The sequence below is a fragment of the Gorilla gorilla genome, chromosome 17, assembly GCF_029281585.2.
Source record: "Gorilla gorilla gorilla isolate KB3781 chromosome 17, NHGRI_mGorGor1-v2.1_pri, whole genome shotgun sequence".
Classification (NCBI taxonomy): Eukaryota; Metazoa; Chordata; class Mammalia; order Primates; family Hominidae; genus Gorilla; species Gorilla gorilla.
In genome coordinates, this window is record NC_073241.2 from 53,705,950 (window position 1) to 53,727,599 (window position 21,650).

Below are 21,650 nucleotides of genomic sequence, written 5' to 3' on the forward strand. Positions count from 1 at the left end.
ATTATATTTTATAGATATTACATGATTTTATTCTAATAATGGAGATGGATGAATCACAGTAAAATGTTTAAGGTAAAACATTTCACTGTTTTTTGGAAATACTTTCTCGGTGTCAGTTAAAGGGAAACTGTTACCACAAGCTTACTTTATCAAGAATCAGGAAGTACTATGAGATCAGCATTAGATTAAAACAGTGTTGTTTTGAGTGGAAGACTACACATTTTAGGTATGTGATTAGAAAACACACTTGTCAGAATTGTCTGGCTGGATTAATTTGCTAATTTGACCTTCTTCATCATTTGATGTGATGCCAGATACTAATAGCACTATCAATTTATCACTAAGCACTCGTGTTACTTTAGCATTTTTTATGTCCTTAGTAGCTTTTGCTATAATGCTAGGAAATGCTTTGGTCATTTTAGCTTTTGTGGTGGACAAAAACCTTAGACATCGAAGTAGTTATTTTTTTCTTAACTTGGCCATCTCTGACTTCTTTGTGGGTAAGTTATATGTCTTTATTTAAGACAATCTTTTCCGATTTTAATTTATTTCTAAAACCTTAAAATAAGCTTTTGTTATTTCAGGGGACTGTATATGACTGGGGAAAAATAAACACAAAAAGTTTAAGTATTAAATTTTGGAGGGGGCTATATGGCACTGTAAGGGAATGTTATACGTATGTAAATCAGTGTGGTAGGGGAATTTTCAGCTGAAAACAGTTTATTTTCTTTTTATAGAATAAAGATAAGTCCAGTACAGCTCCAAAATTTTAATGTAAGAGTTACTTGTTTCTGGTGCTATTTTCCTCGTATGTTTAGGCTTATAAGTATTCCTCTTTAAGTAAATGTGGTTTTGTTGGTATCACAGTGTTGGAGTAATAAGAAATTATGTATATGCTAGTAACCAGTGCAATCAGAAAATAGCATATTCAGATCAATTAAATAATATGATTAATAGTATTAATTTAATGATATGGCATAGAATTTTGTAAAATATACCCAACTGTAAACTGCCTTGCATATAATATGATATCATAGCATTATATCATCGTTAAGAGACCATAGAAGTCAAACCAACTTTCTCTGAAAACACGCACTTTATAATTTTTCACTGCCTGATGCTTCTTATTTTTAAACAATGCTTATCATAATAAGTAGATGTACAGAAATGTCAGCTGATGATACTATTTTACAGGAGTTTCTAGTATAATTTAATCTGGCATATTCAGATTATTTTTGTTTATAACTACATAAAGCTTACATTTATGTTAAAGTGAAATAAACACATAAAATACTTAGTTCATTCCCTGGAATACAGTTGTTACTCAACAAATGTTAGTTCTCTCTTTTTTTTTTTAATTTCTCTGCAGATATGGGTCAACCCTAATCTAGGTCACAAATGTTAGTATAGTATCTAGCCTGTATAATACTGCTAGGTATGCAAGCACTATTAGGTAATCAAGGGATCTATAGAAGATTAGGTTAGTCTCTTCCAGTAAGTTTTTGATGTAGAAGAGTGGACAAGAGATGTTCAGAAATGACTATAGCAGTATAGAGTAACACGAGACCCCATGAAGACCTAAGAAGTGCTATGGTCACTTGGAGGAGGGATAAAGCACGTTTAGTTAGCGAATAAAGGCATTTAACATGAACTTTGAAAGATGGATAGAATTTCCATAGTCAGAGATAGGGCGAAGGATTCTTTGCTCCAAGAATGAGCAAAGGCATGCTGGTAGAAAATCATTGTGCTTATCTTCCTAAGGGTGAGTGAGCTTGGAGCTGGCTGGTGTGCAGATAGGTGCAGGGGAGCCGTAGAGATGAAGATGAAATCTATAAAGTGAGGGCCTTTAAATACCAGCGTGAGTGTGGAGTGCAATTTATTCAGCAGGCCTTGTGGAGATTTAAAGATTTTAAAACAGGAGAGTGGTTGAACAGATCAAAGCTTTACTTTAGAGACATCGGAAGAGCCATAGGAAATGGGGAAACTGGAGTGTGGGGCGGCATGGTTTCAGAGATGATCCTGCAGCAATCTAGGCAGAAATCATGCAGTTAGGACCTGAGCTAGGATGATTGGAAAGGAAGGCCAACAGGCAGAGCAGCTAAGGGTGTGGTTGGGCAGGAAAAGAGAAAGCTGAGTTAAAGATTGGGCTTCTGAGACTAAGAATGGTACGGTGCTCTTCAAAGAAACAGGAAGTATTTGGGCAGGACAGCTCTGGTTCTGATGTTGCACTGAAAGTTCTGGAGAAAAATTCTAGTTGGGGAGATTGATTTAGGAGTCATGGCATAGAAATGACAGATAAAGGCAGCTAACCCATAAAGAAGTATTGAAAAAATGTACTATCTCCACATTTGTTTCCTCAGTTCTGTCCCTTCAGGTAACCAACATTTGCTGCTTGATGTAGATCCTTCCACATCATTCTCTGTGCTCCCATAAACATGTACAAATACACGAGTTTATTTATGTGAACATAGAGAAAGTTCCACTATAAATATATGTATCCTTTGCTTCTTCCTTCTTCACAGGATCTTGTGACTCTTAGATGACAGTCATCACTTAAAATAGATGATGTGCTTTTACTAACCCAAAGGGAGTGAAGCCCTGACTGCCCCAGTTTTAGGGTGGGAAGGGGGAGACAGCTGAGAGAGCCTGGGGCCTGAAGCTTTTGAATCAAGATGGTTCTAGGTAAAAATGTCTCCATGTCTGGCCCAAGGCCAGCATCATGGCAGTCCGACCCACAAGGGCTTGAGCTTGTCTTTGGAAAATGGCCCTGCAGATGTAGTTATTCAGCAGTCCTGGTGATCTCCTCCATCAGCAGGTGGGTGAAGATATAATTCTGATAATTTCTTTTGCTCCTGATTAAAGGAGTTGGGTGCAGGTCAGAGTCTCCTTTCATCTGCCTGCCAGCCTCATCCCTCACATCTCCCCTGCCTCCTGCCAGCTTCATCCAGAGGTCTGCATATTTAACGCAGGGCTCACCATGACACAGTCCCTGGGAGCTTTTTGTAACAGGATTCAAGTTTTCTGCCAGTGCTGTTCTTTCTCCTTTGCCATGCTGGGAAATGAACCTTTTGTCTCAGCCTGGAAGAAGGCGTGGACGTGGTGAGCATGCAGGGCAGAACTCGTGAGAGGTTTTCTGCAGCTGTAAGCCATTGATTCTTAACATTTGGGGTCATGAGATCCAGAGCTCCGGAGCCATGTGACCATGGCAGGGCAGATTAGACCCTCACATGTGCTTGGAACTGTGGCTTTGCTGGCTGAATGCCCTCTTCCCCCCAGGTTTCAGAACTGGCCCTCTGCGGAGAATCTAAATTTGTGGCACCCAAGTTGCTAGCTTCTCAGGCTGAATTTACTGTTGAGAGCAAAGATTTATTGAGGAAAAATTCTAGTACTAGCTATACCAGACATTATATAAATACACCTCATCTGTATACTATTTTGGGAAACATACTATGTATATCTACATCAATATCTATAAAAGTGTTACCATGTAACCAGTGTTTCCATTTGTGGGTCCTTTCTTCTCATCCCCATGTTGTGTTGGCATTTGTGGCCTACATGACCATGTGACAGATGGCTGGACAGGATCTTCAGGGGATAAAGGTGGTTGCTGCTATCAGAGCCTGAACCAAGTGTTCAGGATGGCAGAATTTATCTTGATACCTGTATGCCTGAGTTCAAGACTCTTTTCTGGCCTTCTGTATTTATCTGCTCAGGCTGCCGTAACAAAATACCCTAGACTGGGTGGCTTTAACAACTGACATGTATTTTCTCACAGTTCTGGAGCTGGGGACATCCCAGATCAAGATTCTGGCCAATTTTGGTTCCTGATGAGGGCTGTCTTTCTGGCTTGCAGACGGCTGCCATCTACCTGCGTCCTCAAGAGGCCTTTCTCTGAGTGCGCACAGAGAGAGAGTGAGCTCTCTGTTGTCTCTTCTTATAAGGACACTATTGGATCAGGGCCCCATTCTTATGAACTGTTTTACTCTTAATTTTGTCCTTGAAGGTCTTAGTTCCAAATATAGCCACATCGAGGGTTAGAGCTAACATGTGAATTTGGGGAGGGCACATACACATTCAGGCCATAACACCCTCTGTGCACTCACCATCATCCACACATTCCTCTGGCGGCCCAAAGGATTTACTTGGGGATTTTAGCTCCTGCCATCTTTTGATTGTCATTTTCTCATGGAAGATGTAGCTTCTTAGCTAGCTTAGAAAGAAGGGATGATGCCAGATGGGTGGCAATTTTAAAGCAAACTGGGCTTCTCCATCCTCATCTATTTGTTCATCCAACAATTATTTCTTTTGAAGCAGGCACTTTCTGAGGTGCCGGGGATAGAGCAGTAAAAATACACGTGAAAATCCCTGCCCTCATGATGCTTCTATTTCTACTGGGAGCAGGGGCATAGAGACAGAAAATAAACAAGAAAAATAACTAAGACAAATTATGTAGTATTTTAGAGGGTGATAATTGCTACTGAAAAAAATGCAGAGAGGAGGGAAAGGGAGTGTGCTGGGAGTGGGGCTGCAATTTTAAACCTTGGAGCTAGAATTTACTGAGAAAGATACATTTGAAGCCTGGGCGTGGTGGCTCACATCTGTAATCCCAGCACTTTGAGAGGCTGAGGTGGGTGGATCACTTGAGGCCAGGAGTTCGAGACCAGCCTGGCCAATATGGTGAAACTCCAATCTCTACTAAAAATACAAAAATTAGCCGGGCGTGGTGGCGTGTGCCTGTAATCCCAGTTACTCAAGAGGCTGAGGCAGGAGAATCACCTGAACCCAGGAGGTGGAGGTTGCAGTGAGTCGAGATCATGCTACTGCACTCCGGCTTGGGTGACAGAGCCAGACTGCGTCAAAAAACAAACAAAACAAAAAGGAAAGACATTTGAGCAAACAGAAGGCGCCCTTGGGGGAAGAGCATTTCACACCAAGGAACAGCAGGTGCGCAGGATCTGAGGCAGAAGGGTGGGTGGTGCATTGGAGGCCAGAATGGCTGGGGTGGAGTGATTGAGGGGTAAGAAGTAGGAGTGGGACTGCGGAGGTGGGGGCATATAGCTTGTTTTCTTTTACTTTTGTCTTAATCTTTTCAAGAAACTGGCTCTTAGTTTTACTTATCAACTCCATTTGACCCAAAAACACAATTCCAGAATCGAAGGTGTAGAAACACTTCAGAGTAGGTATATTAGAGAAATAGTTCAGATTCGGTTTTTTTGCAACTCGTTCGGAATGAGCCACAGACATCTCTGTTGCTCAACAAGACAGAGGAACTGAGCATGACACAAGTACGGAAGCATTACCTAGAATGCAGGGTGACAGCACAGTGGGGGTTATGAAAACCAAAGGAATATCCTAGAGCCTGTCTTCAGCTAACCACTGTTTCCAGCAGCTCCTAGGCTTTCGAACACACCTTTCCTCTTTTGCGTAAATCAGAAAGCGTGTGACAAAGAGCATTTACCTCCCACCCCCTGCCCTGAACCTCTCAGTCAGTGGTGTCTAGAATGCATTACTAGTATCTCTTCTTTCTCATTCTGTGAAAGCAATGAGTTCCAGTGTTGAAAATACTCATGTTGGGAACATTGGAAGCCACAACCGTGGGCTGAAATATAATAAATGTCTGTTTTGGGGATACTTTGATTTACCTCAAGTGGACCTGGTGACCTATATTATTTTATATATATATATTTATTTTTGAGGCAGGGTCTCACTCTGTTGCCCAGGCTGGAGTGCAGTGGCGTGATCATGGCTCACTCCAGCCTTGACCTCCCTGGCTCAAATGATCCTCCTGCCTCAACCTCCTGGTTAGCTGGAACTACAGGCATGTGCCACCATGTCCAGCTAATTTTTGTATTTTTTTTTTTTTTGTAGAAATAGGGTTTTGCCATGTTGCCCAGGCTGGTCTCCAACTCCTGAGCTCAAGTGAGCTACCTGCCTCAGCCTCCCAAGGTGCTGGAATTACAGGCATGAGCCACCACTCTCAGCCAGTGACCTATTTTATACCATAGACATACACACACATACCCTGGAGATGAAAGGCACCCTAAGGAAGTTTACTTATCATTAAAAATATAATTGAAACATGAAACAAACAGGTTATTTAAACTACATATAAGAACTGACCACACAACTCTTCATCTCTGTGGTGTCTTGTACCTAGGGACAGAATACTAGGGTTTAGCACTACCTTCCACTGGTTCTGAAACCATGCCATTATAGCCTCATGTGGTCTTGTTTTTGGAGAATGCAGGCTTTCCTTCTTCTTTTCCTTTCCCTTTATCTTTACTATTCTTAATAATAGACTAATTTGGTTCTCATGAAAAAATGGGAATTCCTGGAAGTACCTGATACATTTGAAGTAACTCAACAAAGTAAGATTTCATCTCAGCTTCCACTTAATAGCTCATATTCTTAGCAACTAATCACACCTGTCTGAAATGCCAATGCAATTAAAAACCCCTAAAAGCTAAAGGAAAAGGAAGCTCGTTTCGTCACTTTTCAGTTAAGCAGTTTCTATGCTGGGCTGAATCACTGTGGTAGAGCTTATCTATTTGTTCATGCAGTGAAGAGCTGTAGGTAAAGTCAGAGGTTCTGAAATCACAATCCCTGGTTTCAGATGCAATCTTCTCCACTTGCTAGTTGAGTGGGCCTTGGTCTAATTGTCTCTTTTCTGAGCTTTAGGTTCTTTAACTGTTAACTCAGCATGGTCCCTTCCTCACAAAGTTTCTATGAAGATGAAATGAGGTGACATTTGCAATGCACACAGCACAGGGTCTGCCATATGGTAATTATATAAGACATATTAGCTGTTACTAATTTAAGTGAAATGTACAAGTCATTGGCCAACTCTAGAGGTTGCAGGAAATACAAACATTGATTTGCGATATGACCCTAATCCTCAGGAGAGACAGACTAAAAAGATGACTATGATATAAAAGTAGAATGTAATTAATGCATGAGAGAGGGAAAGATGAGCAAAGAACCAGGAAAGTGCAGAGGACAGAGGGGTCACTTCCCTGAGGAAGCGCCAAGAAAGAGGGCATGGAGGAGGTCACTTTTTGGCCTCAGTGAAAAATGAGAAAGAAGTGAATGGACTTTTTATTTATTTTTTATTTTCATTTTTTTGAGACAGAGTTTTGCTCTGTCACCCAGGATGGAGTGCAGTGGCACCATCTCAGTTCACTGCAACCTCCACCTCCCGGGTTCAAGCGATTCTCCTGCCTCAGCCTCCTGAATAACTGGGATTACAGGCGTGCACCACCATGCCCAGCTAATTTTTGTATTTTTAGTAGAGATGAGGTTTCACCATGTTGGGCAGGCTGGTCTTGAACTCCTGACCTCAGGTGATACACCTGCCTTGGCCTCCCAGAGGGCTGGGATTACAGGTGTGGGCCACCGTGCCCGGCCTGATTTGACTTTTTAGTAGAAGACAGGTGGATATTTTAGGAAGAAAGAATGATGTTGGCAGAGAAAAAAGAGATGTGAAAATGTGCCATGTGTTTGGGGGAAGGGTGGTCCATCCTGTTGGGGTTAGAGCATGAAAAAAGTAAAGATGATTTATGCTGCCTGTGGCTAGAAATACAAGACCTGTACTTAATTTGGAAAGTAGAAGGGAGCCATTGAAAGTACAGTCACCCCTTGGTGTCTGTGGGGGTTTGTTCCAGGAATTCCCTTAGATAGCAGAATCCAAGAAAGCTGAAGTCCCTGATATAAAATGCTGTAGTATTTCCATATAACCTATGTACATCCTCCCATATACTTTATTATTTATTATTATATTTAATAATAAAGATGGGGTTTCACCATGTTGCCCAGGCTAGTTACGAACTCCTGTCCTCAAGTGATCCACCCACCTTGGACTCTCAAAGTGCTGGGATTACAGGCATGAGTTACCACGCCCGGCCCCTCCTGTATACTTTAAATCATCAGTAGATTATGTATAATACCAAAGACAATGTGAGTGCTATGTAAATAGTTGTTATACTGTAGTGTTTAGAGAATAATGACCAGAAGTCATTACCATTAGTCAAAGTCTGTGCATGTCCAGTACAGATGCAGTTTTTTTCCAAATATTTTCTATCTGTGGTTGGTTGAATCCACAGATGTAGAATTCATGGATAAAGAGGGCCCACTGTGCAATGTTCATGACCCCTCTTCTAAAAATGGTGTTTAAGGAGTGTGTAGAAAATCAGTCCTGAGCTGCTTGATGAAATACCATGAATTTCTAAATTAGAGACGAATCATTTGTAGTGAATTCAGATATGTCATTGTGTTGTGTAGCCATTAAAACATGCCCATTTGTGTTCATTGATGTGCGTTGTTTTTACACTTATGTTTTCCCTGTGCAGGTGTGATCTCCATTCCTTTGTACATCCCTCACACGCTGTTCGAATGGGATTTTGGAAAGGAAATCTGTGTATTTTGGCTCACTGCTGACTATCTGTTATGTACAGCATCTGTATATAACATTGTCCTCATCAGCTATGATCGATACCTGTCAGTCTCAAATGCTGTAAGTCAAAACATTAATTTATCCCCCTTAGAAGATTATGTAAATGTACATGATGTGTCCTCAAGCAAAAATTCTTTTAAGCCTAATTGTTAATTTAATCGACAGGCCTTAGAGGAACCCTATCCTTTTGTTGTCTGGCATAAAGTTCTTGCTGGTTGTTAGTTTGTGTGACTTGGATAATTCACTCACCTGTGTGCCATTGAAATGGGAAGGAATCAAAGAAAACCCAAGGCGAGTTGTCCCAACTGGTATACTAAGTCTATAGTAGATTGGATAGACATGACATTCATGACAGGTTTATGGGTTCTACTCCACAGACATATGGAGTATATGACCTGAATCTATTCCTCGGAATGGAACTTGGAGGGCAGTAGAAAGAATCCCATACTTTGAAATGTGATGAGAAAATCAATTCTGAATGGCCAAACGAAAAGACAGTATATAGGGAAGCTACAGTTTACACAGTGGGACCAGCCAGAAAGATCAAGTCCTCATGCCCTTTTAGAACCTGGGCCAAGAAAGGTGGAACTTACTCAAGATTTGGAATAGCCTCATCTACGAGTTAGTGGAAATTTTTAAGTCAGCTGAATTTCTCAGCAATGGATCAAAAGAGAAAATAAGGTTGAAGTAAGGACAAGGGGGCCATAGAAATGTGGGGCAGTGATCTGAAACCTTTGAGGCCTAGATGGGAAACTTCCTTCACTCCCCTCTCAGGGACCCAACTATTTGGGGGACTACTGTGTGACAGGCATTTTGCTAAGTGCTGGGATACAGAAGTGAATATGCAGAGTCTCCATTTCATTTTTATTTCCAACTTTTGTTTTGGCTTCAGGGGGTACGTGTGCAGGTTTGTTACATGAGTAAGCTGCGTGTCGCGGGGGTTTTGGTGTAGGGATTATTTTGTCACCCGGGGAATGAGCACAGTATCTGATCGGTAGTTTTTTGATCCTCTCCCTCCTCCCACCCACCACCCTCAGGTAGGCCCCGGTATCTATTGTTTCTTTTTTTGTGTGAGTCTGTATTTTTGACGAGCATAGTCATCTACGTGGAGGCAGATCCAGAAACAAATCGTTTCAGTACAATGGACTAAGTGCTGTCCTGGGGTGTTGAGAGGACAGTGACAGCTCTAGCCTGGGACGATTGTGCAGCTGGAGGTTGACAGGATTGGAAGGTGTATTAGATCAGGCATAGATAAACTGCTGTGACAAAGAGTCTCCAAAATGTGGAGGCTTAAGCAAGATAAATGTTTATTTTTCTCTTACGTAACAGTCCATGAAAGAGTGGATTCTCTGCTCCAGGAACTCACCCAGGAACCCTGCTGGCAGGGTGGCTCTGCACCCTTTGGGGCAGGGACTGGCAAACTTTCATTATCAAGAGCCAGAGAGCAAATAATTTGGCTTTGTAGAACCTACTGTTTCTGTTGCAACTGCTCAAATGTGCCATTGTAGCCCCCAAACAGCCATAGAAAATATATACAAAAGTGTACTTGGCTCTGTTCCAATAAAACTTTATTTGCCCAAACAGGTGGTGGGCCACATTTGTTTCTCTATTTTTTTTTTTTTTGTTTTTTTTTTTTTGGAGACAGGGTCTCACTGTGTCACCCAGGCTGGAGTGCAATGGCATGATCTTGGCTCACTGCAACCTCTGCCTCCCAGGTTCAAGTGATCCTCCTGCCTCAGCCTCCCGAGTAGCTGGGATTACAGGCACATGCCACCATGCCTGGCTAATTTTTGTATTTTTAGTAGAGATGGGCTTTCACCGTGTTGGCCAGGCTGGTTTTTTACTCCTGATCTCATGTGACCCACCTGCCTCTGCCTCCCAAAGTGCTGGGATTACAGGCATGAGCCACTGCGCCTAGCCCATATTGTTTCACGGACAGTAGTTTTCTGGCCTCTGCTTTAGTCCATTCTCCTCCTCTGCATGGCCAAAGTCAGGTTGTTGTCATACTAGATTCTAGGAAAGGGAAGAAGTCCACAGCAAGGGATTTTTTTTTTTTTTTTTAACCAAGTAGTGCAGAGTCACACAGTCATTTCCACTTACATTTTATTGGTGAAACTTAGTCACATGGTCCCATCTCGCCACAAAGGAAGCTGGGAAACTCTAGTCGAGCCACCACATAGTCAGGAAGGAGGGGAGAATGGATGTGGGAGGACAGCCAGCTATGTCTCCTCCTTAGCGTCGCATACTTCATTGGCGCCAGGGACCACTGCAGTTTGTATTGTATGCGGAGAGTGCAGATCAGCTTGGATTAACAATTCAAATGCCTATAGTCTCATATTTTTCAAACTGCTGGCCTTGACCCATTATTGATTTATGAAATCAATTTAGTGGGTTGTGACCTTTTTTTTTTTTTCATTAAAAAAATATGGAAGGAAACAGAATAGAACAGCTGAGCATGTTGGCTCACGCTTGTAATCCCAGCACTTTGGGAGGCCAAGGCAGGTGGATCTCTTGAGGTCAGGAGTTGGAGACCAGCCTGGCCAATATGGTGAAACCCCGCCTCTACTAAAAATACAAAAAAATTAGCCAGGCATGGTGGCGCTTGCCCGTAATCCCAGCTACTTGGGAGGCTGAGGAAGGAGAATTGCTTGAACCCGGGAGGCGGAGGTTGCAGTGAGCTGAGATTGCACCATTGCACTCCAGCCTGGGTGTCGCAGCAAGACTCCATCTCAAAAAAAAAAAAAAAAAGAAATGGAATAGAACAAAATAAAAGATTAGAAACCTTCAGATTATCTTGTACATAATAAAAGTAAATACTATTTTATGAATACTTCCATCTGTGTGCTTGGTTGTGATGTACAATATAATTTTACTTTAGATCACAGTCAAGTGTTTGAAAAATAATGCTCTAATTCAGAATCTTTCCCATTTGTACTTTCAAAATTTCCTTTCTTTCTGGGTTAACATTTCTTTTTAATCTCCACTGGATGTTCCTAGGGCTTCCTTCTCTAGATGTCCCAGCTTTTGAATTTACTCTCAGGTTTGTGGGCAGAAAAGGGACAGCTTACCCAGTTGGGAAAAGTGCTTAGAGGTTACAGAGAGATGAAGGATGATGCCCAGGGGAATGTAGACTTTCTTTTTGTTTTTTTGTTTTTTTTTATTTTTATTTTTATTTCTTTGAGACAGAGTCTGGCTCTGTCGCCCAGGCTGGAGTGCAGTGACATGATCTCGGCTCACTGCAAACTCCCCCTCCCGGGTTCAAGCCATTCTTGTGCCTCAGCCTCCTGAGTAGCTGGGATTACAGGCGCGTGCCAGCACACTTGGCCAATTTTTGTATTTTTAGTAGAGATGGGGTTTTGCCATGTTAGCCAGGGTGATTTCGAACTCCTGACCTCAAGTGATCCGCCCCCCTCAGCCTCCCAAGTTGCTAAGATTACAGGCATGAGTCACCATGCCCGGCCTGTTTTTTGTTTTTAAATCCTGGTCTTGCCTCGAGTAATTCCCCTGGCAATTCAGGCTGTAAACTTGGTGAGGGATGGGTTGGCTAGATCCTGGGTCCCCAGTGCACAGCACAGAGTAGAATACATAGGGTTCCACAAATGAATGTATGGATGCTGGCAGGGGTGCTCAGGCAGACCTTGTACCTCTGCTGGCGAATAGTTCAAATGCAGCCGTGTGAAAACAGAAGGAAGCCTTCAAAGACACTGGGATCCCATAGGAAGTAGCAGTGGGGAAGCTGAACTCTTACTGTAGCTGAAAGTACAGGAGACAGTGTGATAGGGGAAAGGGATGGGTGGCCTGGGAAATGGAAATCTGACAATAATTTGGAAAAGAAAAGCCCAGTGCAGGTGGAGCACATGATTACAGTCCTCAGAGAGGTTTTCTGGAGGTGCAGATTCCATGTGGCTGAAGTCAGAGTTGGGTGGGGAAGGAGAACAGCAGGGCTTCATGGTAGCTGGAGGGAATGGGAATTAAAATGTACAAAAAGGGTTTGGCGTGGTGGCTCATGCCTGTAATCCCAGGGCTTTGGAAGGCCGAGGCTGGCAGATCACTTGAGGTTAGGAGTTCGAGACCAGCCTGGCCAACATGGCAAAACACAGTCTCTACTAAAAACACAAAAATCAGCCGGGCTTGGTGGCGGGCGCCTGTAATCCCAGCTACTCGGGAGACTGAGGCAGGAGAATCACTTGAACCCAGGAGGCGGAGGCTGCAGTGAGCCAAGATCGCACCACTGCAGTCCAGCCTGGGCGACAGAGCGAGACTCCGTCTCAAAAAAAAAAAGTACAAAAAAGTATACAGAATTAAGATAGTAAAAGAAAGGTATTTCTTTACCTGCAGATGAAGAAAGAAACTTGACAGTAAAATCAAGACCACAGGAAATCTCATGGGTGGGAGGACACTCTGGGGCATTGTGTTTGTTTGCTGGGGCTACCAAAACAAGACCACAAACTGGGTTGCTGAAAACAACAGGAATTTATTCTGTCACGGTTCTGGAGACTAGACATTTGAAATCAAGGTGCTGACAGGGCCATCCTTTCTCAGAAGGCTCCAGGACACCTTGTTCTGTGCCTGTCTTTTAGCTGCTGGTGTTGCCAGCAACCCCTGGCATTCCTTGGCTTGTAGATGCGTCCCTCCAGTCTTTACATCTGTTGTAACGTGGTGTTGTCTCCCTGGGTCTGTGTCTGTGTCTCTGTTTTCTCTTCTTATGAGAACATATTAGACAGGGTGACCCCTAATTCAGTATGACCTCATCTTAACTGGATTACATCTGCAAATGCCATATTTCCAAATAAGGTCACATTCACAGGTACTGAGGGGTTTAGGACTTCACCACACGTTTTTGGGGGACATAATTTAACCCACAACAGGCACTTAGAATGGTCCTGAAATCCATCTCATTATGAACACCAACAAGTTCTAGTAGGCCGCTCGGCCTCACCAAAAAAACCTGATTGACAGAAGGTGTGGATATTTTATTGGGGCGGGAAAAAAGTAAGGTAAGAGACAGTGTCCTGAATAATGGGCATATTCTGTAGTGGGCAAGAGCTAGGCCACTGCGGGATTTCAGGGATACCACTCCACGCAGCCTGGGTCCGGATTCAAGCAATGCTTGAGCTGTCCGTCTTTCAAATATGCTCCCCAGAGATGCACAGATCAGCATCCTCTTCACAGCTCCTTGGCTGTCCATTATCTCAACTGACCTTATGCATAATGGAAGAGAGATCACTTTCCAACATATTGTGTTATATCATTACCAAGGCTGAGCAGAGCAATTAAAAAACTAAATGCAGCTTTAGCACCATCTGGGTATTGTTACCATCTTCATAATCATTAGATTTAGTGCAAGAGATGTATTAATTAGTGGCACAGGAAGCAGAAGGCAAAAAAAAAAGTGTATCGCATGTGAGAGCTCGTGGTCTGCACCATATGCATTTTAGCTTAGCCTCAGAAAGACCAGCAATTTGAGAGAGAAAAAAAAAACAACCAAGTGCACCTCCCTACAGTTAAAAAGAAAACTTAGTGTTTTTATTTTTAAATTATTAACTAGCTTTCTTTTACCTCCAGCCAATAGAGGTCTTCTCAGCCTGTAGGATCCATCAAAGAAAGAGTGCTAGGCAATGCTGCACCCCTTTAAACCATGAGAAACCATTGCAGAACGAGACTTAAAATCTCACAGAACAAATATGACACAAGAAATAGAAAAAAGGAAGCACGTACCAATTTCATGGGTAGATCCATTTTTTTTGCCTGTGAGTGAGGAAATCAGAGAAACATGGAACATGAGAGCTGAAAGGAACCTTGGAACCTTACTGATTTTTTTTTTTTTTTTTTTGAGACAGAGTCTCACTCTGTCACCAGGCTGGAGTGCAGTGGCTCCATCTCGGTTCACTGCAACCCCTGCCTCCCTGGTTTAAGTGATTCTTGTGCCTCAGCCTCCCGAGAGCTGGGACTACAGGTGCGAGCCACCATGCCAGGCTAATTTTTGTATTTTTGGTGGAGATGGGGTTTCACCATGTTGGCCAGTCTGGTCTCGATCTCCTGGCCTTGTGATCCGCCTGCCTCGGCCTCCCAAAGTGCTGGGATTACAGGCGTGAGCCACCGTGCTGGGCCGAAACCTTACTGATTTAAATGAGGTTCAGAGAGGTTGTCTGTTTCAGGTCACCTTAAAGAGTTCCTTATACCTCATAGAGTGATTGGTCTTAGGGGTCTTTAGATTTAGAAGACATTATTAAAGATTTCAGGATTGACATAAGGATTGCGGGTCCTGTGATGGGAGGGCAGTCCTCACTCATAGAATCTCATTTTCCTTTATAGAAGCCTGTCCTTGTGACCAAGAGGAGTTAGAATATTCTTCATCCTTAAAAAAGATGGTGGCACTAGCCACAGTCATATCTCTCAAAGTGGCTGGTCGTCACAGCTTTGACATTGTATTTGTCAGGTGGAAACACTCGCATCAAGAAGTAATGTGGGTGGGCTGGGTGGGCTCAAGTTTGTAATCACAGCACTTTGAGAGGCTAAGACAGGAGGATTACTTGAATCTAGGAGTTCGAGACCAGCATGGACAACATAGTGAGACATTATCTCTACAAATAACAAAAAAATTTACCTGGGTGTGGTGGTGTACATCTGTGGTCCTAGCCACTTGGGAGGCTGAAGCAGGAGGATCACTTGAGCCTAGGCAGTCAAGGCTGCGGTGAGCTGTGATTGTGCCACTGCACTGCAGCACTGGGCAACAGAACGAGACCCTGTCACAAACAAACAAATGAACAAACAAACAAACACCAAGAAGTGACTTGGTAATGCTTAATAGCAATGTAGTATTTATCTGCAGCAGGTTTAAAAATCCTTTTTGGGCCAGGTGCGGTAGCTCACATGTGTAATCCAAGCACTCTGGGAGGCTGAGGTGGGCAGATCACCTGAGGTCAGGAGTTTGAGACCAGCCTGGTCAACATGGTGAAACCCCATCTCTACTAAAAATACAAAAATTAGCCAGGTGTGGTGGTGGGTACCTGTATTCCCAGCTATTCAAAAGGCTGAGGCAGGAGAATTACTTGAACCTGGGAAGTGGTGGTTGCAGTGAGCCGAGATTGCGCCATTGCACTCCAGCCTGGGTGACAAGCGTGAAACTGTCTCAAACAAATAAAATAAAATAAAAACTAAAAAAAAAAGTCTTTTTGTCTGTGGTTAATCTTCTTGGGAGTGATGAGAGTCTTTCTGTTTTTGATTCCACCTTGAAGTCTCAGCAAAAACCACAGAGTAGATTCTTTCTGTATACTGGAATCAGATAAGGCAATGGCTTTCAAACTCTTTTGACTGTGACCACAGTGAGGAATGGATTTGGTGCTGTGATTCAGAGAAACTGCATTTCTCTTTATTTATATATATGTATCTCTATTCCCAAAGACATATTGCTTTATTTGATGAAACATCATTAAAGAACACCTACCCTCACTATATGTGATGCATTCTGACATCAACTATTCTATTTCATTAAAAAGATCTGGTCATGCTCAGCCTGAAGATTGAGCAATACTGTGGTAAGGTGCGTCCAACTTCAGTTGTTTGACATTCAGATTAGTGTCAATTAGGAAAAACTGCTTTCTTATTTTACATACTGGCCTTGACATTTTCTATAGTATTCAGGGATTTAACCTTGAAGGTAACAGTCTTCTCCCCTGAAAACCATTAAGAAAGGCTGCCTCTTGGTCCAGGCTCCACTGAAGTCAAACCCTCTGTCCTGGTCCACACCGTGATACCCAGGTTAGTTAATGTCTCCATCCTTTGCACATCCCTGAAATTTCTAAGGATCTATGAGATACTTTATGCATTCAATATACACATTCATTATATTGAAAATAATTTGGTTTCTTCTAGGTGTCTTATAGAACTCAACATACTGGGGTCTTGAAGATTGTTACTCTGATGGTGGCCGTTTGGGTGCTGGCCTTCTTAGTGAACGGGCCAATGATTCTAGTTTCAGAGTCTTGGAAGGATGAAGGTAGTGAATGTGAACCTGGATTTTTTTCGGAATGGTACATCCTTGCCATCACATCATTCTTGGAATTCGTGATCCCAGTCATCTTAGTCGCTTATTTCAACATGAATATTTATTGGAGCCTGTGGAAGCGTGATCATCTCAGTAGGTGCCAAAGCCATCCTGGACTGACTGGTGTCTCTTCCAACATCTGTGGACACTCATTCAGAGGTAGACTATCTTCAAGGAGATCTCTTTCTGCGTCGGCAGAAGTTCCTGCATCCCTTCATTCAGAGAGACAGAGGAGAAAGAGTAGTCTCATGTTTTCCTCAAGAACCAAGATGAGTAGCAATACAATTGCTGCCAAAATGGGTTCCTTCTCCCAATCAGATTCTGTAGCTCTTCACCAAAGGGAACATGTTGAACTGCTTAGAGCCAGGAGATTAGCCAAGTCACTGGCCATTCTCTTAGGGGTTTTTGCTGTTTGCTGGGCTCCATATTCTCTGTTCACAATTGTCCTTTCATTTTATTCCTCAGCAACAGGTCCTAAATCAGTTTGGTATAGAATTGCATTTTGGCTTCAGTGGTTCAATTCCTTTGTCAATCCTCTTTTGTATCCATTGTGTCACAAGCGCTTTCAAAAGGCTTTCTTGAAAATATTTTGTATAAAAAAGCAACCTCTACCATCACAACACAGTCGGTCAGTATCTTCTTAAAGACAATTTTCTCACTTCTGTAAATTTTAGTCTCAACCTCACCTAAATGAATCAGGTCTGCCCTTTATCTTGCCCTTTTCATTCTACCAACAGATCTGCACTTTGAAGTCAATGGAAAATTACTCCAGTGAATAATAGCAGTATAATATTATGACTTGATAATATTTTTGTAAACTTGTAGTCATAATAGTACTATATTCTTCTTAGTCCTCACCTCTTCCTTGTCTTTTAGATCTTAATTTCATGCTGATTACAAAAATCCAGTTTTATTTTCTTTCTATGTTCCATGCATAATACAGTCTTAAGTGAATTTCTCTTTTTTTATTTTATCATAATAGAAACTTATCCAGTTTGAGAATCATTCCCTAAAGCATGCAATAGGAAAAAGAACCTCCTGGCTGGGACTGCCCAACTCTGTTCTGATCAGTGGGTGGGTGAGGTAGATTTGAGTTGGCAAGAGCAGGGAACGGGCATGTGCCCAGGTGAGCGCCTGTGTGTGTCCAGATTTTATATTCCTAATCCCAGTAAGGAAGAAAGCGTAGTGTGGGAGAGGAGAGAGCTGATGACTGCAGTTCTCAAAGGTCCTCAGTGAAGTTATTTTGGAGGCCCTGGTGGTCACAGGATCAGAAGGCAAGGGATAGGCAGTGGTCACCAATGGTTGAAAGTATGGCTTGTCCCATTTCTTCCCGTTCTCTTTTTCCAGCTTCCACATCAGCTTCCTTTTTGAGAACATATAGAAGAAGAAGGCTAAGAGATGGTGAAGAGACTACATGATTAAACTAGATAGACCTGGTATACAGTCACTGAACTAGTAGATGTCAATAATTATTATTTTTAAAAATTTTTATTTGTTGGCCGGGCATGGTGGCTCACGCCTGAAATCCCAGCACTTTGGGAGGCCAAGGTGGGCAGATCATGAGGTCAGGAGATCGAGACCATCCTGGCCAACATGGTGAAACCCCATCTGTACTAAAATACAAACAAGTAGCTGGTGGTGGCGCCGCATGCCTGTAGTCCCAGCTACTCGGGAGGCTGAGGCAGGGGAATTGCTTGAACCCGGGAGGCGGAGGTTGCCAGCCTGGCAACAGAACAAGACTCTGTCTAAAAAGAAAAAAAATTTTTTTTTGTTTAAGACGGCATCTTGCTCTGTCTCCCAGGCTGGAGCGTAGTAATGCAATCATAGCTCACTGCAGCCTGGAACTCCTCGGCTCAAGCAATCCTGCTGCCTTGGCCTCCCAAGTATGTAGGACTACAGGTACTCACCACCACACCTGGATAATTAAAAAATTATTTTTGTAGAGATGAAGTCTCACCGTGTTGCCCAGCCTGGATGTCAATAATTATTTTTTTAAAAAAATTTTTAAAAAGGTTTTTTGAGACAGATTCTTGCTCTGTCACCCAGGCTGGAGTGCAGTAGCATGATCAGGGATCACTGCAACCTCTGCCTCCTGGGTTCAAGCGATTCTTGTGCCTAAGCCACCTGAGCAGCTGGGATTACAGGTGCATGCCACCATGCCTGGCTAATTTTGGTATTTTTAGTAGAGATGAGGTTTTGCCATTTTGGTCAGGCTGGAATTTTTTTTTTTTTAATTTTGATAAGACAGGGTATCGCCATGTTGGCCAGACTGGTCTCAAACTCCTGGGCTGAAACAATCCTCCCGCCTTGGCCTCCCAAAATGCTGGGATTATAGGCACAAGACACCACAATAATTATTGCCTGGATGTCAATTATTATTTTAAAATATTGTTGTATTTACTTAATGTCTTTAATGCATTTGCCCAATATTTTACATTGTACTGCTCAGAGGTATTCCTTTATTATGTGGTTAGTATAAGTTATACTTTGCTGACGATTCACATTTTGTTAGTTTGGTTATGTTTTGTCCTTTTAAAAAATTTTCTTTTGAGATGGGGGTCTTGCTCTATTGCCCATGCAGGAGTGCAGTGGCATGCTCTCAGCTCACTGCAGCCCTGACTGCCTAGGCTCCAGCAATCTTCTTACTTCAGCCTCTGGAGTAGCTGGGACCACAGGCACTTGCCACCATGCCCCACTAAAAATTTTTTAAATTGTTGTCTTTCTTGAAGTGTTCTCTGCCTGTCTTTGTCACAAAATTTCATTTTTCTCATAGTTATTTTAATCTCTCTGATAAGATTTTATTGGTGTTTCTTTTATAACTTTGCAGTTCTTACACCGTTTAGTGATTTTCATGTTTCTTAGAAACTTTAAACCTTTAACTTCAAACATTAAAATACAAGTCTTTTAAGTACATGAGTGCTTAGAAATGTACATAATGTTTATATACACTTATGCCTTACATTAAAGTCCAATATGAGAAATACATGTTTAACATTCAATAATAATTTTAAAAATTTGAGAAATAAACTCTCATAAATGCACACATTTTTATAAACTTGCTACTTGTCTGCTGTTGATTTTAACATTTATATAAATTACTAGTTGTGGATTTCATGTGATCACTGGGGGCTTGAACATTCATGGAATGGAGTGGTCCTATGAAAACTTTTCCCAGTTGAACCTCAGGGGGTGCATGCCCAAGTATTCACATGTATTTTCTAAAGTATATATATATATAAAATATATATTGTATTTCATTCAATCTAAGATGCTGTCAAGATAAGACATATTGTTATTATATTTACTATATTAGTCTGTTTTCACGCTGCTGATAAAGACATACTCAAGACTGGGAAGAAAAAGAGGTTTAATGGACTTACAGTTCCACATGGGTGGGGAGGCCTCACAATCATGGTGGAAGGCAAGGAGGAGAAAGTCACTTCTTACATGGATGGCGGCAGGCAAGGAGAGAGAGCTTGTGCAGGGAAACTCCCATTTTTAAAACCATCAGATCTTGTGAGACTCATTCACTATCACCAGAACAGCACAGAAAAGACCCACTGCCATAATCCAATCACCTCCCACCAGGTTCCTCCCACAACACATGGGAATTGTGGGAGTTACAATTCAAGATGAGATTTGGGTGGGGACAGAGCCAAACCATATCATTTATCGTTATGAAAGAGAAAATGCTGCAAATTGTCTGATACAATACTTTAAAAAATCACATTGACAATAAGCTTCATTCTGATTTTAGAGTTGAGATGTGGACAATATGTGTCTTAGAAGTGATGAAGTATGATGTGTGTGTGATAAGTGAACTGAATGAGGCTAATTCTCTGTGAAACAAGAGTTTGAAAAATAAATCCTATGATGGTACATGCATATATTTATTAAACAAGTGTTTATTGAAGGTCTATCATGTATTGGCTACTTATTGTAAAGATACCCGTGAACCGTGCCAATAAGGTTTAGATTCTCCAGGAACAGGAATTTTTCTTTGGGCTTCTCTTAGTACACCACCAGGCACTCCATAGATGCTCAGTAGATGCTTACTGAAAAGGCATACTTGAGGCATTTTCATTCAAACAGAAGGTGAATCCTAGCTTTAAAATTCAAGTATTTAAAATTTGCACTAGAGGAACTTTAGAATATTTTTTCCATTATAATAAAAGTAATGTGTATTTATTGTAAGAAGAAAAGACAATACTAAAACAATTCATATATACAAAGAGTAGCCATAATTATTAGTTTGGTGAATGTATTAGTCTGTTCTATAGCATTGCTATAAGGAACTACCTGAGACTGGGTAATTTATAAAGAAAAGAGGTTTAATTGACTCACAGGTCAGCAGGCTGTACAGGAAGCATGCCTGGGAGGCCTCAGGAAGCTTACAATCATGGCAGAAAGTGGAGACAAAGCAGGCATGTCTTACATGGCCAGAGCAGGAGGAAGAGAGAGAAGGGGAAGCTGCTACACACTTTTAAACAACCAGGTCTGTTGAGAACTCACTATCATGAGACCAGCAAGGGGGAATCTGCCCCCATCATCCAATCACCACCAGGCCTCTCCTCCAACATGGGGGATTACAATTTGATATAAGATTTGGGCGGGGACACAAATCCAAACCATATCAGTGTAGATGTTTCTAAAGAAAAAAAAACATAATGTAATCTCATTTTTTGGAAACACATATTTGCATATATAAATTTCTAAAGATATCTTCAGGCAAATGCTTTCATAAAATGAAGGCTTCTGTTCTAGAATGAGTAATTACTGCTCTCTCCCCCAAACATGGCAAGCTTATAAAATCTGATTTTTAAATATTTATTTGCTCATCTTAAATCCAGATCCAAATCCACTGGCATAATTGGCAGAACATTCCTAAGAATATTGGCTTCTAAGTATTGTCTTCAGTTGGTGTGTATAGAAATGGACCCCTGAAGAGTGAAGAAGGGCTTTGGGCTATAAATGCTGATTAGGAATGACACTGTAGGTCAAGTGTTTTTGTTTGTTTTTTTGTTTTTGAGATGGAGTCTTGCTCTGTTGCCCAGGATGGAGTGCAACAGCGTGATCTTGGCTCACTGCAAACTCTGCCTCCCAGGTTCAAGCGATTCTCCTGCCTCAGCCTGCCGAGTAGCTGGGATTACAGGT

At 42.0% G+C, this 21,650-nt stretch overlaps 1 protein-coding gene across 3 annotated transcripts; it reads left to right on the forward strand.

Annotated features, from left to right (window-relative positions):
* Window positions 1-215: 215 nt before the first annotated feature.
* On the forward strand, window positions 216-19,554 carry HRH4 (histamine receptor H4). 3 transcript variants are annotated; one of them, XM_004059256.5, is made up of 3 exons: window positions 216-500; window positions 8,346-8,509; window positions 16,325-19,541. In XM_004059256.5, exons 1-3 carry the CDS (start codon window positions 308-310, stop codon window positions 17,138-17,140), a joined length of 1,173 nt encoding a protein of 390 aa, XP_004059304.1. In that variant the 5' UTR covers window positions 216-307; the 3' UTR covers window positions 17,141-19,541. The 3 variants fall into 3 exon arrangements, with proteins under 3 accessions (XP_004059304.1, XP_004059305.1, XP_018869368.1); XM_004059257.4 differs by lacking the exon at window positions 8,346-8,509 and having other exon boundaries at window positions 16,425-19,554; XM_019013823.3 differs by lacking the exon at window positions 8,346-8,509.
* The last annotated feature ends 2,096 nt before the right edge of the window (window positions 19,555-21,650 follow it).

Coding starts and splice junctions, on each gene's coding strand:
- HRH4 (XM_004059256.5), top strand. CDS start 308: ATGCCAGATACTAATAGCACTATCAATTTATCACTAAGCACTCGTGTT. Junction 501..8,345: donor CATCTCTGACTTCTTTGTGG/GTAAGTTATATG, acceptor TTCCCTGTGCAG/GTGTGATCTCCATTCCTTTG. Junction 8,510..16,324: donor ACCTGTCAGTCTCAAATGCT/GTAAGTCAAAAC, acceptor GGTTTCTTCTAG/GTGTCTTATAGAACTCAACA.